This window comes from Marmota flaviventris, chromosome 6 (genome assembly GCF_047511675.1).
Source record: "Marmota flaviventris isolate mMarFla1 chromosome 6, mMarFla1.hap1, whole genome shotgun sequence".
Lineage (NCBI taxonomy): Eukaryota > Metazoa > Chordata > Mammalia > Rodentia > Sciuridae > Marmota > Marmota flaviventris.
Window position 1 is genome coordinate 88,294,879 of NC_092503.1, and position 22,539 is coordinate 88,317,417.

The following is a 22,539-nucleotide window of genomic DNA, read 5'->3' on the forward strand; positions in this document are numbered from 1 at the left end:
TTTTTTTCACTTAATCTTTAAGAACAGCTTTTCATGTTCATACAAACATAGGTACCTCTCTCTCTTTTAATGATTATTTTGGTATCTCCATGATTAAATTTCTATATCTCTTACTGATCTACTAATGGACATATAGGTCTCTCTCTCTCTCTCTCTCTCTCACACACACACACACACACACACACACACCAATGAACAGCCTTTATCTACTTGTATGGGACTTTTTAAAAATGTATTTTTAGTTGTCAATGGACCTTTATTTTATTTATTGATATGTGGTGCTGAGAATCAAACCCAGTGCCTCACACATGCTAGGCAAGCGCTCTACCACTGAGCCATAACCCCAGCCCTTGTATGGGATTTTTGTAGGAAAAGTTCCTAAAGGGGAATAGCTGAGTCCATACTTAAAATTCTGATAAATGTACTCCCCACCAAAGCCATATAATTTTCCCTTGCAGCATTAGCATATAAAGGTGCCTATTTCTTCACATACTCATTAGTACTGGATATCATCTTTCAAATCTTCACCAATAGGCAAAAATAATTATTATTCAAATGTACATTTTCCTCATTATTTAAAGTTAAAATAAACCTTCTGTTTATTGACTTTTTTTTTTTTAGTGCTTGCCTCTTTTGCCATTTTTTTTCTGTTGAGTCATTATGATACGTAGTAGGAACAGTAGTATACATTTAGGCATAAACATCATCATGTCACCCTCAAATATATACTATATGAATTAATTATCCATTTGCCAGATTACATGATCATTATAACTTCTTTATAAATACCCCACTGATCAAATTTTATTTCTTTAGCTTACTCCATAGAAATAATAGTCATGATATTTTTCCAAATAAAATTATATTAAATATAATTTGTTTAAAAATAGCTCTTTGCAGGAATATGATATGCTTCTTCAGAGAAACAATACACAGTCTGGGAATTAATGCTGAAGACTTAGCGCCTAGAGGGCGAAGCCTGTGTCTTTGGGCCACTGGTCTAGGTGGCTCAGTGGAAGGATACAAATCAATAACAATGAGATCAGAGGATTTCTAAGATACCTTTTCACTCTCAGATTTCACAATGATAAAATATATAAAAAATTCAGATACTGACATAAATACACTGTTGCCATAGTTGTAAATGTGACTTCAAAGACAATACTGTACCTTAAAAATTTTAAACTCAGTATCAATTATAACAGTTTTTCAACAAAAATGTATTAATATTATGCTTTTGCATAGAAAGATTTTTTTTTTTTTAATATTAGACAAGACAAGGACCACATTAGTTAAATACACTATGGCCCTTTTTGATTCTTTTGGTTTTAATTTCTTATCTGGCAGTTGGGTAAAGTAGAGCAGAAACTCATAGTGAACCATGGCAGTCCCCAGAGTTGCAATACTGGTAGGTTTTATGGAAGTATTTCATCTTAGTTGAAACCCAGCTAGTAAACATAGGAACCACATATTCTAAGTTCTCTTCTATGCCTCTATCTTGATTCCTGGTCAACTGGCCTGTGGATTAGTACTTCACTCAGCCCCTGAAGTGAAGTGGCTAGTTGTTTGTTGAAAAGTCACCTTTAACTTGGAAGATTGTGACAAGATTTCCCTAACTATAGAATGAGATAATTTAACTAGAAAACTTTCTAAGTATTCTGTTATTTTTCAAAATTGCAAAAGAGGTTAAAGTAAATCTTCAATATTTCCCGGGACTATATTAAAACACAATTCATGTAAAAACACCTTAATGGCAACTTTCATCTTCATTCTTTTTTTAAAAAAAATTTTTGTAGTTGCCTTTATTTTGTTTATTTTTATGTGGTGCTAAGGATTGAACCCAGCACCTCACACATGCTAGGCAAGTGCTCTGCCACTGAGCTTCAGCCCAACCCCCTCATCTTCATTCTTAGCTTTCCTTCCTGATAACTTTGGCCACTCTTCTAATAAGTTTTAAAGCAACTGATATTGAGTCACTTTATGTTTATTACTCTCTAGAATTGGCTAAAGAAGTGGTTCTATACTTGTGCTTTTGCACCCCAAGGAACATTCAGCAGTGTCTAATGACAGTTTTGGTTGTCACAACTGAGGGAAAAAGGTGTATTCTGTTGACATATAGAGAGTATAGGCTGCTAAACATTCTTACAATGCACGTGATAATCCTTGATAACAAAGAACTATCCAGCCCAGAATGGTAATAGTGATAAGGCTCAGTAAACCTTTTTTTTAAATGGATATATTCTAAACAATATTAAATATTTCTTATTTTTACTCATTTATTTTAAATACACTTCTAAAAATTTGTTTTCCAAAACAATGTTAGCTGTTGCTGATTCTTTCATGCATTTTCAAAAACAAAATGTTTTTTATAAATTAAAAAAATGATGATTATTATTAAACAACTTTAACATTCTGGAAAAAATTATCTTGTGCCATAGTAGCGCGGCAGGAGAATTCCTTAATTGCTGTACTTTACTTGTCAGAATTCAACAGCTGGTAAGGAGATTCTAAATAGAATCCTTTAGGAAGATCTTAAAATAAGGATATTTTTGCTTTTGAAATTTTAACAATAAATACATTCTTATTTAGCTATTTTTGAGCCCTAATTATGGAATGTTAAAGATTGTCCATGACATCTCTCTGCTCTAATAGGATAATCCTGACTACTTCAATACCAGTGCCACCTAATCCATATATTTTACCTTCATCATCATGCTAGATTTTTTATCTTCTTCTTTCCCCTGATATTCAATGCTGAAATTCTAATATGCCATATTTATACTGTGTAAATCATGTACATATTTTATCAGCAATTTGTAGAATGTCACTGGGTTTATTTTGGGTCAAATGTTGCTATAAAAATGTAACTAATGCTTATAATTATACTGCCTTAATCAAAAAAGATAATTTCCTTTTAAGAGTACCTTTTCTGTAAACCTGTACCAGATTTGTTGTGTTCATAAAACAAACATGGCAATATCATATGTAATATATGATTTTTATAGAAAAGCATATTTCTCAATGGTTTTAAGTCATACATTTTTTAGGCTTTTAAATTGCTTTCTTCATTTAAAAATAATGAACATCTTTCAATAAAGAAAAGGTATTAACTACTGATACTCTGCAGAAGAAAAGATTGTTTCAAAAGCAAGACCCACAGGAAAGACTTTCTTTAAATAAAAAAGAGAACAAGATAAAACCTGATTTTTTTTTTTAAAGAGAGAGAGAGAGAGAGAGAGAGAGAGAGAGAGAATTTTAATATTTATTTTTTAGTTATTGGAAGACACAACATTTTTGTTTTTGTATGTGGTGCTAAGGATCGAACCTGGGCTGCACGCATTCCAGGCAAGCGTGCTACCGCTTGAACCACATCCCCAGCCCCTGAATTTTTTTTATTTAGAGAATTTTAAGCTTTTCCAAGAGCATACAAATGGGCTATTCAGAAGAACCTGAAGCAATAAGCAGATTAAGGAATCTGAGACTTTTTAACTTTAGCAGAATAAAATATGAAAGAGAAATGATCATTTTGTTTTAAAACATGAAAAAAGGTTATTAGTAAATTAGTTAAGTGTTCTCTTCCTTTGCTCTGTTTTCCTGATTTATGTTTTTGATGTCAATCTATAATTTCTATTTTATAGCTGCTCTTCAGGTATAGCAAATTTCTAGAAATTAACTACTCATTTCTAACAACATACTAGATAACAACAACAATAACAACAAAAAGAAAGTTCAAAAGACTTGCTTTGACCCTTCTAATAATATTATAATTTATAAGTTAATAAATAGTTGTTGATATTTAAAATTGCAATTAGGAGCAGCATCTAAAGTTCTTGAAGGTACACATCACTAGCTTATCAAACAAGACAGTTTACTAGCTTTATGACCTCAGGTAAGTCACTCAATCTTTGCAAAATGGGAATGAAAATATTCCTACCTCAGAGGTAATATTTATAATTTACTTAATTGGTGACTAGAACAGATAAGTGCTACATGTGTGTTAGATATTAGTTTTCATACACACACACACACACTTTTTTTTTTTTTTTTAAAGATGGGGTCTCACTTTGGGCTCAAATAATCCTCCTGCCTAAGCCTCATAATAGCTCAGAATACAGATGCCTGCCATCACTTTTGGTTCAATTTTGACTACATTATAGTATTTAACTAATTTATTAGTTATGACTGTTAGATCATAGAATTCTTTAATGTGATTTTCCAATGGGGATAATAATTCAGTTTACGTATACACTAATAACTGAGTGCAAGAAGAACTCTTAAAACATAAAAAATAATTTTAATAAGTTATTTCAAAATTTTCGTAGCCAGTAATATTTAGATAAACCTACTTTTCAGAGTTTTCAGAGTTTCTGCTAAAAAATTTCCTATAATATATACTGTTAATGTGAAAGACAATTTTCATGACCCAAAGCACTAGTATTATTTAGTTCCAGCATCTCTTTATTTAGAGCTGTTTTTACTATCTAACATTTAAGATTCATATTCTACAGAGTACTAATCACTTCACATGCATTATCTTATTTCAGCTTTTAATAATCTTGTGAGGTGGTACTTTTAGTTCCATTTACCAATGGGAAAACAGAATTTTATTTAGATTAAGTAACCCATCAATATTTGAGCTATAACTAATACCTATGTGTGAAGTCCAACTTTGCCTCTTAACCAGTCTCAGGTGGAGAAGTAAATCTTATCTATATTATAAGGCAAGTACAAATTAAAAACTTAAACCAATCCTTAAGAAATAATTCAAGTACAAATAAAATACTGGCATATCACATACAAAAACATATTAAGAAGATAGTGCACCATGATCAAGTGGGGTTCACTCCAGGGATGCAAGGCTGGTTCGACATACAAAAATCAATAAACATAATTCATTACATCAATAGACTTAACTACAAGAATCATATAATCATCTTAATAGATGCAAGAAAAAGCATTTGACAAAATTCAGCACCCATTCATGTTCAAAACACTAGAAAAACTAGGGACATTAGGAATATACCTCAACATTGTAAAAGCTGTATATACTAAACCCAAGGCCAGCATCATTCTAAATGGAGAAAAATTGAAAGTATTTCCTCGTTTACCACTTCTATTCAACATAATCCTGGAAATTCTAGGAAGAGCAATTAGACAGAAGAAAGAAATTCAGGGATACAAATGGAAGGGAAGAACTCAAACTATCCTTATTTGCTGATGACATGATTCTATATTTAGAAGACCCCAAAACTCCACCAGAACTCATAAATGAATTCAGGAAAGTAGCAGGATATAAAATTAACACCCACAAATCAGTTGCATTCCTATACGTCCATGATAAATCAACAGAAAGAGAAATTAGGAAAGCTATCCCATTTACAATGGCTTAAAAAAAAAAAAGAAAAAAGAAATTGGGAATCAATCTAACAAAAGAGATGAAAAACTTCTACAATGAAAATTATAGAACACTAAAGAAAGAAACTGAAGACCTTAGAAGATAAAAAGATCTCCCAAGTTCTTGGATAGGCACAATTAATATTGTCAAAATGGCCATCCTACCAAAAGTGCTACACAGATTTAATGCAATTCCTATTAAAATTCCAATAATCTTCATACAAATAGAAGAAGCAGTGATGATAATACTACAAAAAACAGAGATAATATAAACAATCTCAGAATGTTAGAGGCAAATACATCAAAGATGACCTTTAGGTGTTAGAAACCAATAATTTAGAGGATAGAACATCATTTTGAGAAGGACAAAAGAGCTAGGCACAGTAGTGCAAGTCTATAATCCCAGCTACCTGGGAGGCTGAGGCAGGAGGACAGCAAGCTTGAGACCCTTGGCAACTTAGTGAGAATATGTCTCAAAGTAAAATTAAAAATAAATTGTGGGTTGGGGGGCTGGGTAGAAGTCTAACTCAGTGACAGATTATTTGCTAAGCATGTGTAAGGCCCTATAGTGCTTCTGTCATGCCCTCCTCAAAAAAAGAATAGGTAGCAAAAGAAGACAATATGTTCAGTTTTAGATGTCCAGAGGCAAATGGAATTCATTAATTAGGTTAGTTCCAGAGACATAAGATTTGGGATATAAAAGTATAATGGAGAACTCTGAGAATAGATAAACATTAAGTGAGAAAAGGCATCAAGAAAAACTTTTGACAGCAGGTGGTATTTGAGTTAAATTTTATAAGATGAGGAGTTTTAGGTTAAAAAAGATGGGCAAACATATGAGTGGAAATAGAGGTGGAAAACACATGGGTGAATACAATGAGATACAGTTTAGAACATGCATGAAACGAATAGAACAATGGGTTTACAGGGGAATAAGATACAAAGCAAGCAAGAGAATCAGGAACCATATTATGATGGATGTGATGCCTTTATTCTTTTTTTTTTTTTTTTTTTAGAGAGAGAGAGAGAGAGAATTTTTAATATTTATTTTTTAGTTTTCGGCGGACACAACATCTTTGTTTGTATGTGATGCTGAGGATCAAACCCGGGCTGCACACATGCCAGGCGAGCGCGCTACCGCTTGAGCCACATCCCCAGCCCTGCCTTTATTCTTGAAATCTGACTTCATCCTGAATGTTACAAAGCACCAGGAAGGATTTTGAAACAGGACTAATAAATATTCTGATTTAATTTTTAGGAGTTAATTTTATCTAGCGAGGAAATGAGATTAGATAAAAGGGAACATATAAGAGGTAGGTAACCAGTTTAGGGCTAAAGCAATAATCTAAGTAACAGTGATGATGGTTGAACTAAGGTAGAAACAAAGAAAAGGAAGAAAACTACCCATTAGCTACTAAGAAAGCTGAAAGTTTTCAGCTTGACAACACCACAGATGTGTGGGGATGAGTGAGAAACAGGAATCTAAGGCAAATTCAAAGTGGTAACTTAAGAAGGAATAACTATTAATAGTTCAGTTTCTGACATTTGTTAGAAATGCTTGATAGTCCTGAAGCAGAAAGACAGAAAAATATATGAAAGTTCATAAAAGGGGTTGAGGATTGGGATGGGGAACAACTAGAAGGACAGGAGGGCTAGGACAAGAAAGGTTTTGTTAAAAAAAATATAGATTAACTAAGCTGGCATTGAATTAACAATGCTACAATTTTTAGGATAATTTAAAAGTAACTATACAGTAGAGCTCATAAAAGATAATTACATGAAAAACAGAAAAACTACTCTTACCAACTACTTAGTTTCAGTTGAGTCTGCTATATCATTATTATGAAATTATAGTAGAATGTAACTTTTTTAATCACCAGGAAAACATGTTGATAATTTATTTGCTAAAGGTTTATTTAGAAAAAATTTTCATGTGCACGTTTTCCAAACTTATTACATACTTACCTGCTTTATTACTAAGCTTATATAAAAAAGTCTGGCGAGGGTCTGCATGATCTCGACAAGTCAGTTGCAAAAGAGAACCTGACTTTTTCCATTTCTGCATAAACCAGAGACCTAGAGAGGTATATAAGAAATATGAGTATAAAGGGAAATATACAGTAACATATGCCAGTGTTATTAATTTGAACTAAGGTAGAAGCATATGTGAATACGTACTCACTTCAAAAATAATACCCCTCAAACTAATATTTTGTTGCTTAATAAAAATATTTGTAAAATATTTCCATTTTCTGATAACAAATATAAACATATACATGTATAGGTTAACTATGGGTTAATGATGGTTAAAGGAGAGTTTCTATCCCATTCAGTAATGAAACAGATAAATAGCATATGAAGAACAAATTTGGAGAAACAGTACCTTTAGATATATCAGATTAAGTTATAAATAGTAGAGGGAGAAAAACTGCAAACACAGCAAAATAGAAACAAATGGCTAAGCACCAAGTTTGTAGTCTATTGATTATTATCGTTAAGTTACAGTAAACAAACTAACTACAAAAGGACATTTTTTGGTACTAGGGATTGAACTCAGGGACACTCAAGTACTGAGTCACACTCCCAGCGCTATTTTGTATTTTATTTAGAAACAGGGTTATCACTGGCTCTAGAGCCTCTATGTTGCTGAGGCTGGCTTTGAACTCAAGATTCTCCTACCTCAGACTCTGGAGCCGCTGGGATTACAGGCAGGCTACACCACACCCAGCAGAACCAACTTTTAAAAGTGAGCAATTGGTTCATGTTTTCTAATGACAGCTGAATGTAATTTGTTTCATATTTAATTGTACTTCTTTATTATCAATAGCACATATTTAAATGCATCTTCCCTTTATAGAAATTAAATAAAATCTTAATAATTCTGGAACTAATATTATAGATTATGAAATATTCACTTCCATGTTCATTGCTTCTCACAAGGGAATGGAGGAAGAAAAAGGGAAATAACTCTTTAACTGGTTAAATCTGATAGTATTTCTGGGAAAGAGTTTATTGAAAAAAAAATTAAAAGTACCACATCCAATTCATGCTAGATTCTATTTTGTGTTATTTAAGGATCTCATTTTTCTCACACCCTGTTTTTGAAACTACAAATATACAATTGGTTACAAAATTCAACTACAAATTGAAATTACCAATTTGAAATGGGATACAAGGGAAGCTGGTATGATTTGTCAATAAAAGTTGGAAAAGAAAACAGAAATAAAGATTTGGGGAACTAATGAAAATAGGCAATGAAATCTAGTTTCTTGAAAGAAATCAATTACTAAACAACTATAAACCATTAAAAAAAAATCAACAGGCAAATTAAGCACCAGGTAGTTCACAATGAGAATATTTATACTAGTTAAAAATTAAGGTCTTAATTTTCATTTAATTTCTTTAGAACTTTTGATTAACTTTATATATATATATACACACACACACACACACATACATATACATATAATATATTATATATAATATATATAATATATATAATATAATATATAATATATATATAATTTTTTTTTCCAGTACCAAGATTGATCCTGGGGTGCTCTGCTGCTGAGCTACATCCCAGACCTTTTTATTTTTTATTTTGAAACAGGTCTCCCTAAATTATGGAGGGCAGACTCAAACTTGTGATCCTCCTGCCTATGCTCCAAGTGGCTGAGATTATAGTTGTGTACCACTGCTCCTGGCACAATTTATTTTCTTATTCCTTAATTGTTACCAAACCAAAATAAAAATATTAGCATTTTCTATAAATTTTTTGTCATATTAAATATATTTGTTATCTGTTTACCAGTGACAAAATAGCTTATTTATAAGACAAATATTTGCTGAGATATTTAGAGTTTAATGAAAACAAAAAAGACTCTTGTGACTGTTGACAAATGCCATCTCAATAATATTTATTTTCTGAAATTACTTTTATTAAAATATACCATGTATATATATAACAAAACAGGAAATTAGCTACATCTTTTGTTTCATGAAATTCCAAGTATGTGACAAGTTGGCTGGAAAATACCAGGAAACATTAAATTTGTATTTAAGTTTTTTGCGTATGCCATATTTATTGTATAGTATAATAAAACTTTTTACCTGTATTAACAAGAGCGCTGCTATTATACAGAGTACCAAGGTGAGGTCCAGAAAGAGACAGAAAGGTGTGAAGTTTGTTGAGGTAATATTTAAACCTTGGCCTTGTAAGCACTGAACGGATTATTAAATTGCCCAATGAATGTCCAATAAAGCTTTAAGAGAAAAAAAGACATTTCTTCCACAGTATTAGTTTTAGGAACAAAAACTGAAGCAGATGTACTTTACATATATTATAAGATAGTAAGAATTTGAAAATTTCTAATATCTTTTAAAATTATGGCTTAATACTTTAAATAATGACATTTAAAGGAAAAAAGAATGCAGAAGATTCCTATTGTTATATAACCTAAATGATTATAGAAAAATATTATTTATCAGAAAACTTTTACTTATAGTTTATAACTGTAGAAATACATTTAAGAATGATTAGAGAATAAATTCACCTCTTGAGGCTATAACACATATTATTTACTTCTCATGATTACAAACAAAATAATTCAACTTATTTGTAAAGGACAACTTAGGATAAAGTATAAACTGGTTTATACTTTAAAGTTAGACAGTTTAGGAAAAAAAATAATTACAAAAATTTAACATTTATTTTTGTACATTTATGGGATACAGTGCAATAATTAAAAATGTATAGATGTGTAATGATCAAATCAGGGTAATTAGCATTTCCATCTTCTCAAACATTTATTTCTATGTGCTGGGATCCCTTAGATGCTTCTAGATATTTTATATGATAAATTGGATAGTTTTTTAACATTGGATGGAGTTAGAGAAGATAATGCTAAGTGAAGTTAGCCAATCCCAAATAACCAAACGCCAAATGTTTTCTTTGATATAAGGAGGCTGATTCATAGTGGGATAGGGAGAGGGAGCATAGGAGGAATAGACGAACTCTAGATAGGGCAGAGGGGTTGGAAGGGAAGAGAGAGGGCAGAGGGTTAGCAATGATGGTGGAATGTGAGGGACATCATTATCCAAAGTACATGTATGAAGACACGAATTGGTGTCAATGTACTTTACATACAATCAGAGATATGAAAAATTGTGCTGTATACAATTATAATGCATTCCACTGTCATATATAAATAAAAGGAAAAAAATCTGTGTAACCACTAATCTACTTTCTGTCTCTACAGACTTGCTTGTGGATATTGCATGAAAATGAAATCACATAATATGGACTTTCCTTAAAATCATTTTTTAAATTTCTCTTTAACTGAGTTGTTGTTTTCTACATTTCAGAATAGGATAATACTATTAAAAACTGTTCTGTAATTTATAGACATATAAAAATAAATGGTATAATACAGAAGTTACCTTATTTTTGAGACAGTTAAACTATATATTTGAATATATTGTATTATCTCATCCAAAAGGCGATCAGTCATGCTATCAAAATCAGCAAAGGTATCATTCTAAATACAAGTAAAACAGACACATTTCACATTAAAATACATATCATCACATAAAAACTAACCAAATATAAAATAATAAATAATATAAATAATAATAACATTTTTATTTTAAGTACTAAAAATACAGTTAAGTCTAATTTTCTTTTTAGCAAAATTAGTGAATGTATTACTCATTATATTAAAATGAGCAAGATTAAGTTTCTAGGGAAAAAATGTTCAGTGTTCTTTGTCTAGCCCATTACTAGTATTAAATATAAGGCTATTTCATATAGTGGCATAATTAACAAATTATTTGTATATAAATATGAAATTCTGGAAATGCTTCATACATGAAAGAAACTCATAAGTCAAATGAAAACCACATATCTCTTTTGGTTATCTATTTATGTTAAATTTCATAGAAATCAGAAAAATTATTTTTACTACAGGCACATGGTACCAGGCAAATGTTTATGTAGAAACTGGTACAAAAATGTTTATGTCCTTTGAAAGCACTGCCATTTTGTACCTGGTTTCTCTCAGACATAAGAAAATCAGTTCTTCCCCTAGGTAGTCCAAGTTCAATATAAGTTTTAACCAATCGAAGATCTGCACTGTTACCTAGAAAATAAAAAATGATATTTTAAGGATGAGATAAAGTAAAAGGTACATAGTATAACATCATATATTTTTATAGTTTCTCAAGTCAAATTTATGACCTATACCATTTGTGAAGATACAATAACAGTGTAAGAAATGTTTAATGCATTTTAGCCTTAGATTTAATCTACTGACTTCCTTTAGTGGCACTGGTACAGACTGAGTGAAAGAAGACACACTTAAATACCTAGGATAGTTTATTTTAATAATTATCAACTAAAAAATCTAAAAACATTTTACAATAGATATGATATATGAATATGAAATTATCTTTAAAAATTAGTGGATTTTATTTCTTTGGTTTACTAGCAATATAAATGTCATTATCAATTGTTGAATTTTTATTTTACCCTTCTAATATTTATCTTTTAGATTTTTCATGATTAATGTATTTACAGAGGTAACTGCTTTATTCCTGATTTGTAAAAAAACAAATAGCCAAAGCAATTCTCAGCAAGAAAAGTGAAGCTGGAGGCATCACAATACTAGACCTTAAATTATACTACAGAGCTATAGCAACAAAAACAGCATAGTATTGGCACAAAAGCAGACATGAAGACCAATGGAACAGAACAGAAGACAGAGACAACCTACATAGTTATCTCATACAAGACAAAGGTGCCAAAAACTACACTGGAGAAAAGATCCTCTTCAACAAATGGTGTTGGGAAAATTGGAAATCCATATGTGGCAAGATGAAATTGAACTTCTACCTCTCACACTGCGCAAAACTCAACTCAAAGTGAATTAGACCTAGGAAGTAGACCAGAAATCCCATACCTACTAGAAGAAAATGTAGGCGCAACACTCCAACATGTTGGCTTAGGAACAAACTTCCTTATTAAGACTCTTAAAACACAGGAAGTAAAATAAAAAATCAATGGGAAGGTATCAAATTAAAAGGCTTCTTCACAGCAAAGGAAATAATCAAAACGTGAAGAAAGCCTGCAGAATGGGAGAATATCTTTGTCACATGCATCTCAGACAGGGTGTTCATTTCCAGAATATATAAGAAACTCTAAAACCTAACCACACACAAAAAAACCCAAATAACCCAATCAATAAATGGGCAAAGGAACTAAACAGACATTTCTCAAAAGAATATAAATGGTCAAAAAATATATTTAAAAACGTTCAACACCCCTAGCAACTAGACAAATGCAAATTAAAACTATACTGAGATTTCACTTCACTCCAGTCAGAATGGCCATTATCAAGAATACAAGTAACAATAAATGTTGGAAAGGACATGGGGAAAAAGGTACATGCATACATTGGTGGTGGTATTGGAAATTGGTGCAACCACATTGGAAAACAATATGGAGATTCCTCAAAAAAGTAGGAATGGAACCACCACTTGACTCAGTTATACCACTTCTTGGGATATTTATAAAGGAGTTAAAATCAGCATACTACAGTGATGAATCCCCATCGATGTTTACAGCAGCTCAATTCACGACAGCCAATTCACAAAAGCTATGGAACCAACCTACAACAGATGAATGGATAAAGAAAATGTGTATATATACACACACACTGAGCCTTATAGAAGAATGACTTTATGACATCTGCCAGTAAATGGACAGATCTGGAGACTTGTGCTAAGTGAAATAAGCTAACCCCACAAACCAAAAGTTGAATGTTTTCTGATATGTGGATGCTAACACACAAAAAGTGGGGGGCAGGGAGAATGGATGTTCAGTGGATTATCATGCATATCCACAAGATCGGGATTCTAATTAGAATAAGATATACTCCGTGTTTGTATAAATATGTCAAAATGGACTCTACTGTCATGTATAACTAAAAAGAACAAATTTTAAAAATCTAGTTTGTTATTAAAGAGTGACATTATAATACAGTAATACCCTTTTGGTCCAGAAACATTTGGCTTTTTCTAAGATGTCCTACATCTAGAAAAAAACTTGCTGAGTAAACAAAGTATCTTTTAGAAAGTCACAGCATGAAAGCCTGGTATTTAGAAATAACAAATGCCTTAAACATCAACCTTAATTCATAGGTATATTGATTTTTCTAGCCTATAGACGTAACAGCTGATAAAACCAAGAGAGAAGACAGAAAAAAAGAAGAAAAACCCAAAATACTATTTCATGCAAAATTTACTTAAAGAACCAACCTAGATGCCCTTCAGTGGATGAATGGATTAAAGAAATATGGCATATATACACAATGGAATATTACTCAGCGATAAAAGAGAATAAAATCATGGCATTTGCAGGTAAATGGATACAGTTGGACAAGATAATGCTAAGTGAAGTTAGCCAATCAAACAAACAAACAAACAAAAACAAATGGCAAATGTTTTCTTTGATGCAAGGTGACTGACTCATGGGTAGGAAGAAAGAGCATGGGAGGAATAGAGGAACTTTAGAGGGATGGGAGGGAAAGGGAGGGAGCAGGGGTTTAGCAATGATGGTGGAATGTGATGGACATCATTATCCAAAGAACATGTATGAAGACACGAATTGGTGTGAACATACTTTATATACAAACAGAGATATGAAAAGTTGTGTTCTATATGTGTAATAAGAATTGTGATGCATTCTGCTGCCATGTATTTAAAAATTAAAAGCAATTAAAAAAATTTAATATCACACTTAGTAAAAATAGAGCAGATTTATGTTTCAGTATATAGCTAATATTCAATTAATTTTTCATTAATTTTTTTTAGTTCAAAGATTAAATAAAACTAAATGAGATCTATTTAGGAAAGAAAGTGAGTTGCTATGGGTTACATTAATAGATGTCACATACCATCTAAACCATGAACACAGACAATGAGATGTACTCCATCTTCAGAACCATCCTCCTCTTCCATGCTGAAATACGGTACTGAGGATGCCAGCAGAGGAATATCACTGTACATGAACCCAGGGAGTTTAAGTTGTTTTAATTCTTCTTTTGCCTGAAGGAAGCTGAAGTAAAGATACTCTTTATTAAGGATCATACTCTGTTTTTAGAACCAAAAAGGTAATCTAGAATTGCAGAGGAAGAAACTCAGCAATATGTGGTTTTAAAATCATGAAAAAAATATATGGGATCACCTAAATAATTTAAAAAGCACAGGTCGATTTTTTTTTTTTTTTGGTTTGATTTTTGTTGCTGATCAAAGATAATAAACACTTTGAGCCTGAAGTCACTTGAAAATGTTATTTTAATGCCAACTAAGAAGATATTAGAAGCAGTTATGCTGCCTGAAAAATTTAGTAAAGCTGGGGGAGGTACTGGAGAAATGGTAATCTAATGTTTATCATGTAAATAAATCTTTTAACTTCTTTGTTCCATTTTAATCTTATATAAATGGAAGGGAAGAAGCTATTCTATATAACAGTGAGAATAGTAGATAAAATATTCAGTAGATGAGATTACTTGCATTTTTCTCTAAAAATTATCAAAGAGAAGGAGAATTAAAAGGGGTATGTGACTAAATATAATTGGAGGTACATACTCATTTGGAATGACTGACATATTTAACCAACTTGGGGACTGCAAACAAAATTATTACTACTTAACATTGTATGGGGGCTGAGGCTGTAGTTCAGTGGCAGAGTGCTTGCATAATATATATATATATATATATATATATATATATATATACACACATACATACATAAAGGGCATGCTGTCTATATGTAACCACAAATAATTAAAAACCAAACAAAGCAAAAAACTGATAACAAAGTATAACTTAAAGAAGTTAATGAAGGAGGGAGGATAGGGGAGGGGAATGGGAAAGACAGTAGAATGAATCAGCTATAACTTTCCTATGTTTATATATGAATACACTACCATTCTAACTCCATATTTAGTATTCAACCACAAGAATGTGAAGTTTCACTGCATGTATGTATGATATGTCAAAATACATTCTACTGTCATTTGTAACTAAAAAGAAAAAAAGAAAAAAGAAAAAGTTATGTTTTATTAAGGGGGAAAAAAAAAACAGCAGCATTTAATGAACCTTAAACTGGGTGAAAACATAAACACCATCTCTTCTTGATGACTCTGACAAAGAGAGGTACACAGCAGATGGTATATAATCTTTGGCCTCTTAGCTTATATACTACAATTTTTAAATTGGCCATATTCACCTCAGTAGGTTTCACTAGCTTTAGGCGCTTTAGATCTTATTTTGTCCTTATTTCCTATATATTCTCATGAAACCTAGATTTTGTCTGGAAGTTAATGGGGTAATGATGATGAAAGGGTTTTGACTTCTAACATAAAATTACCAGTAGAAAATTTATATCAAGAACATCTAGCCAAGAAACAGGACAATCACTTGGAAACTACCTTTCTGTAAAACAGTATAACAGGGTTCATTTATCTATTTTAGACAGCTATTCAAAGAAAGACTTTTTGTACTATAGAAACTGGAGACCAAAATGGGCATTCAGCCCTTTAGCACAATTTATGATCTATATCTGTATCTATCTATATGGATATGTGACATTTTATAAATATCACCTAAGTAAATATTATAAGCAGTTATATACTGTCTGAAAAATTTGATACAGAATAGTTGGGAAAGCTACTGGAAAAATAATAATTTAATGTTTATCATGTAAATAAATCTTATCTTCTATATATATTTATGATTTTGCTTTAATGTATATACTTATGATCAATGTATATTTAGTAGCACATACTGTTAAGCTCCATTACTTACGCTTGTATTTGAGGTTTTGGCGAATTTTCATACCAGGAAATTGAAGAAGTCAAGTTGTAAGAAATGCTGCTTGGCTGCTTTGTAATGGCATCAAATTTACTTTTAGAAGAAAATTTAACACTACAAGGAGACTCTCGTGGTGCAGATGGGAAGGACAAACAACCAGAAGTACAAACGGTAGGCATATTTATACCATCCCTCAGATAGTCACTGTTTACTTTTTCAGATTTTATAAGTCCTTCTTCTTCTAGTACATCTCTGCTTGTATAGTGAGCATTTACTGTTCCATCCAAAGCTGAATAATCTTTTTCTTCATAATAACCATTTTGAACCATTTGTTGATCCTGCTCTTCCTCTTCCTCCTCCTCCTCCTCCTCCTCGTTACCCTGTTCCTGTTGAAGATCACTAATTCCTTTTTCACAAATTTCCTTTTGAGGGCTAACTGAATTGCTATAGCTAATAGCACACGTGTCAGAAATATCCGTACTGCTCTGAGAACCAAAATAATTTTCCACAAGCCCTTGCTTTACCATATCAGTACCAGCTGAAAAAGGGTCACTTGTACCCAGATCAGTTTCAACTTCAACTGTAGGAGCTTCTGAATATATTTGTTTGATATTTAATGTATCACTATTTTTTCCTTCCACAGTTCTATTTTCACTAACTTCTGCATTAGTAGAAATGGAGCCTGAAACAACACAAGGAGTGCCTAAACAAATTAGTTTTGAATTTAACATAACTGCTGTTCCTGCTGAGTTATCAGATTTATCAAGACTCTGGGAGCCTTTACCCATAGTGTCCAAGTTAGGTTTGGAGCTGCAACTATTTTTTTCATCACTGGAAGTATCTTTATCTGAAAAAACAAGTTGCAAAGCGTCTTTAGTGCTTGAATTTAAGGAATGTATTGCTATAGTTTCACTATCCAAATGCCCTGAAAATATAACACTCTGCTGTTGCAAAATAATACTTGACTTTTTAGTATCATCATATTTTGGCAAATCAATTGTTCCTAGGTCTAATATACTTTTGCTATCACTTAGATGGCATTCAGGCACAATAGATTTCTTAGAATTTTCATCAGGTGACAACAGTTCATCATCAGAAGGTAGAGAGTTTATAGATGTCAAAGATGACTGTATTTCACTTAAAGCACTTGTACTCTCAGTGCAATGACTTCCTAATGAAAATTTTATGTTACTATCAGTTTTCATCAAAAGCTGAGGAAATAATCTTTCATTATTATAAGGACCTTGCCCTTGCACAGTTTCAAAGACTATGTCAGGGTTTGGATGTGTTGCAAAAGAACTTGGCTCACTTTCAACACCTGAATCTGAAAATCTAGACGAGGCATATGTGGCATTAGTATCTGGTAATTTAATTGTATCTCCACTTACTACAATATGATATTCTTTTGTAGAAGGAGCAGGCATATTATTTCTTAATTTAGCTAATGATTCTCCAATAGGACAACATTTTGCTTCTTGCAAAGTTTCCTTTTCAAGTGTTATTTCTAGAGATTTAGATTTACCATTAGATTCTAAGGACTCAAAGCCGGGTAAAAAATCATCCACAAATATTTCATCATGTTGAAGCTCAGTCAAAGGTCCTATTTTAACAGTTATTTTTTCTCCACTGAAAGGATCTTTATCACTGGGTTTTACTTCAATTGTTCTAACTCCTGATGATGGGGTTGTTTGATGATCATGGCAATCGTCTGATGAACTTCTGGATGTCAGATTTTGTTCCATGTGTGTAATTTCACTACCATCCTGGGAGATATCAAGTTTACCTGAAATGGACAAATTTGCACAAAGATTTAGGCTGCCAGTGTTCAAAGGATCAAACTGGCCTGGTTGAATATTTTCAATATCTGGAGACTTTTGTTCAGTTCTCTCTGTATTAGCTGGCAAATAGCTAGCTTCCTTTTGACTTGTCTGTCTGATGTAAGTCTTTGGGTCAAAATTATATCCACATATTGTGGTATCCAGACCTTCCTTCTGACTATGTGAAAGATTGCCTTCAAAGCATTTATTGTGATCATTTGATGCTGTACTTTTCAAACATCTGTAGCCTACCAAAACCACAGAATCCTTAGAGTTCTGTTTTATTATTTTTTTTGTGTTTTCTGGTTTCATTGTTTTCATGAGCTTAGCAACCTTAACTTTGGATTTATTTGATTCTTCATTTTTTCCTTTTAGAAATTTTGTTAGCTGCTTTTCACCTTCTGTATACCAAATATTGGAGGAACCAGCAGGTCTGACCTTCAACTCTGGGCTAGAAAGTCCTGCTACAGAGCTTTCTTCAGTCTCATATTTATCCATTCTAGTGGACTCTGATCTCTGAAGATTCTGAATTCCCATCCAGGGTGCATCTAAGTCTTTTATCCAAAGAAAAAAAGATTTAGATTTAAAACAAGTGTGAGAACTCATATGATTAAGACTATTTTTTCTAACTATAACTTTCTAATAGCCTCAAACATAAGTAAAATTGAAAGGGAAAAGTTGTTTCACATTAGGGAATGGTTTTATTTATATTAGGAAGAATATGCTAAAAATTATACACATAGCTTATATTATTTTAGATGATACTTACCTTCAATAACTGAATCTAAATACCTATCTTCAAAGATTATAGGTAATGAATTGAGATCGCCATCTAATTCACTACATTCAATAGGTAGGGGTGGAAGAGAACTGCAGAAGGAAGTATTTTTGATAGCGGTGCACATCTGTAGGTGACTCTGAGCACTGAAAAATATTTCTTAAGTCAGATTGTAATAAAAAAAATTATACCCAACTCCACTTTACAGTCTACCCTATTTTCTTCTCCTATCATTCCTATTCCCTTTCTTCAAGACATACTCTTCTTACGAAAGAGCTTCTTGGATAGACATAAAAACTGGTAAGATAAAAATTCTGGTTTGCTGACAATAAATTATTGACACAAAATTAAGGTTTATTGACAAATTAATTTCTATTATATTGTATACTTTCTTAAGTTATTTCAAAATGAGTATCTATGCTTATAGAATAAACTTCCAATCATGTAAGAAAAATGCTTACCAATTATTTGATGATAACAGAGAAAAAACTACACTCCATTGTAGCTCCTTTACTTAACACATATTGACCAATAAAATTAATAGCTATTAAACAAAGTATTTAACTTTCTTTTTTCTTTTTGGCATTGGGGACTGAACCCAGGGGCGCTTTATCACTGACCTACATTCCCAGCCTTTTTTATTTTGAGACAGGGTTTCACTAGGTTGAGAGTTGCTAAGTTGTTGAGGTTGGCCTCAAACTTGAGATCCAACTGTCTCAGACTCCTATGTTGCTGGGATTATAGGCATGCACAACTGTGCCTGGCAGTATGTAACTTTCTAATACAAAACAGTTAAAGGATCCTTTGTTATGTAAAATTTAAACCAAATCCAAGTAAACAGAACAGTATGAAATGTACTGATTACCCAGTATCAACAATTAACATTTGCCCTTCTTGTTCTATCTATACCTCAACATTCACTACATATCCCTCCATTCCACTATTGTTTAGTTTTTCTTAGGTACTGAAATATATAAATCTAAGCTGTAAGATTGACAAGTGAAATATGATATAGAACATTTCAATCTATTCAGAGTTTCCTCATGTCTTCCCAATTTTCCAGCCCAGATAAACCCCAAGATGACCCACTATTCTACTTTCATTTTAGTTTTGGCTGTTCCAGAACTTCATATATTTAAAATCATACATTATTCATTCTTTTATGTCTGCCTTCTTTTGTTCAGCATAACATCCTCAAAATATTCTCTGAAGCCAAAGAATACAGACCTAAATATATTCAGTGGGAAAAATGGAAGGCATTTATTCTGCATATTTTAACTGTAAGTCATTACATAACAAAAGGTAGTGCCAGACTACCCAAACTCACAATGATAAATATAAGAGATTTTGACCTGTGAAAATAAAGACAGAATAAGATGGCCAAATGGAAGGCTGAAGCCAGAGTTGCATGGCTATATTTACAGATTACAGTAAATCTGATATAAGGGGAGAGAGGGGCAAGGCAAGTAAATTATGCATCTCTCTGAAGATTTAATAAAGAGTAGATTTCTGAACTTCAAATTCTTCTAGTTTTTTCTATAAATTCTGAGGTAGATATCCATGTGAAAGGAAGCAACATCATTTTAAGTTTGGATTTATGCTACTCACTGAAGTTCCTGGTATGCAATGGCAGCTTCTCTTGGATGTTCAAAACAAAAGAATGCCTCAGAAAATCTGCGAACCTAGAGAATTCCAAAAAGGAGTATTAATAACATGGCACATTTAAAAAGTCAATCTGGCATAGAATTGCAGGGAAAGAAATTGCCTCCATTAGGCCTTGCATAACAACCCGTGAGAATTCTCTCCCTCTTCATTGTTGACAAAGCACTGTATTTTTGTGTTGTATGAAATGAACAGCAGAATCTATAGCGAGATTGGATCTCATCTCTCTTCCTTAAAGGAAGGGATTCTATTTGCCTTATCTGCTACTACACCTCTAGTATCTACAATAGTGCCCAGTACATGGGAAAAACAATGAAAAACCAGCTAGCTATCAGGTGGCTTTCCCCATGCTCTATGCCAGGCTTTCAAATATATGCTAACTATACTGTCTGACTTAGAAGTATTGTGATTTTGGGCATTTAATCTTTGAGTTTCAGATGATTCATTTTCAAATTATACTTAATACTTGTTCTATACATGGGATTATAAAGAACAAACAAGAATATATATGATAGCACTCTATAATCTGACAAGTGCATATAAATATAATCTATTATAATTTCCATTAGAGCATTCACTACATTTTGCCTTAGAATAACTATATTTGCAAATCATACCACCTCCTAAAGTGTAATGTTTGTTAGAACAGGAACAATGTTTTGATGACCCTTGTAGTCTCTAAAACATAGTTTTGCATGTTAAAAAAGTACTTGGTAAATACATATTGAATCTAGCTGAATATTTCTTCCATTACATTTATATTTTGATCCTTTTATTTTTAATAACGAAAGGAAAAGCTCTGTCAACTACTGGAGATGAAAGAGATATCTTGTTTGGGGTATAGAGGAGAGATAATTAGGTTACATCTTGAAATTATATTACATTGAAGATTCTCTTCTAAAGGGAAATTGATTTAGGATTCTTTGGTTAAATATGTACATGAATTAGAGATCTATTTTACTCGTCATCAAGATCAGGCCAAACATGACTTACTAAACCTCTTTCTCTAAGCAGATGAGCCTGACTCTTCAGGACAAGTCAGTAAGGGAGGTTGGGAGAGGCAAGTATCAGACACTGAGGAGGATGCAACCATCTGTGTCTGTACTTTCAAATGCATTCCAATTGTGTCTTCTTTCTTTCCATCGACAAAGGGGAAGATGAGAAAAACCAAAGCCAAAACCAAAACCATCTGCCTGTCTATCTCGAGATGTTTTCTCTGGGGACTATAAAGTGAGAAGGAATTTATCTTTAAGTTATCTGGATTCCTAGAGTTGTAGCTGGACCTGCAAAATTAGTGAGCTGATTTTCCTTTTCTTTCTATTTTTGGTAATTCCTAAAATAACTATCAATACCTGATAGTATCCTACCCATAAAACTATGCTAAGTATTTTATTTTGATTCTTTGTTTTAAACCATAAAAAATACAAGGGAGGAGGTATTATCTTCATTTAATAAGTGAGAAAATTCAAACCAAAGAGTTTAATCACAAAGAGGCAAGATAATAAGTGATAAACTTGGATTAAAATAAAGATTTGAGCAACTCCAAATCTTATGCTTCAAACCACTTATCTATTCCCTTCTACTTTATACTTCATGTTATCAGAAATCTTTCCTATCCTCTATGCACGCACAAGTTTCTCAATTCTCTCACAATGATTACCACTCTGGGGTGATAATATAATGAATAAGGTTACGAACTGTGCTGTGTGGCCACAACTAAGGTATGACTGTCACCTGATGGCAATACAGCTTAATTTTAGGCAAATGACTTACATTAAAAAAAAAAAGTTAAACTTAGGATATGACGAATATATATTACTGCTTTGGTACATGTTTATAAAAATGAATTTTCTGATATATCCTAATTTTAAAAAGAATTCACTTATTTGACAGTATCAATATTTAAAATTTAGCAAAAATCCAGAAGGGGAAAAAAACCCTGAGGACACAAAATGGAATTTATTACTAATGTTTTACAGAGTTAAATTCTCCTTTATCTATGTTCTTCCTAATACA

The 22,539-nt window shown here is 32.1% G+C and overlaps 1 protein-coding gene across 9 annotated transcripts in view; it reads right to left on the reverse strand.

The window, feature by feature from the left end:
- Positions 1–22,539, reverse strand: part of Fam135a (family with sequence similarity 135 member A) — a 120,871-nt gene that overhangs the window by 8,869 nt on the left and 89,463 nt on the right. For 8 of the 9 annotated variants that reach the window (XM_071613270.1, XM_071613271.1, XM_071613267.1 and 5 more), the window contains 8 exons: positions 20,470–20,543; positions 18,853–19,007; positions 16,261–18,637; positions 14,346–14,506; positions 11,440–11,531; positions 10,834–10,931; positions 9,505–9,656; positions 7,360–7,470 (listed from right to left, as the gene is read on the reverse strand). In XM_071613270.1, coding sequence (XP_071469371.1) covers positions 7,360–7,470; positions 9,505–9,656; positions 10,834–10,931; positions 11,440–11,531; positions 14,346–14,506; positions 16,261–18,637; positions 18,853–19,007; positions 20,470–20,543 — 3,220 coding nt within the window. The remainder of the gene's footprint in view (positions 1–7,359; positions 7,471–9,504; positions 9,657–10,833; positions 10,932–11,439; positions 11,532–14,345; positions 14,507–16,260; positions 18,638–18,852; positions 19,008–20,469; positions 20,544–22,539) is intronic. The other variant, XM_071613274.1, reaches the window with a different exon arrangement.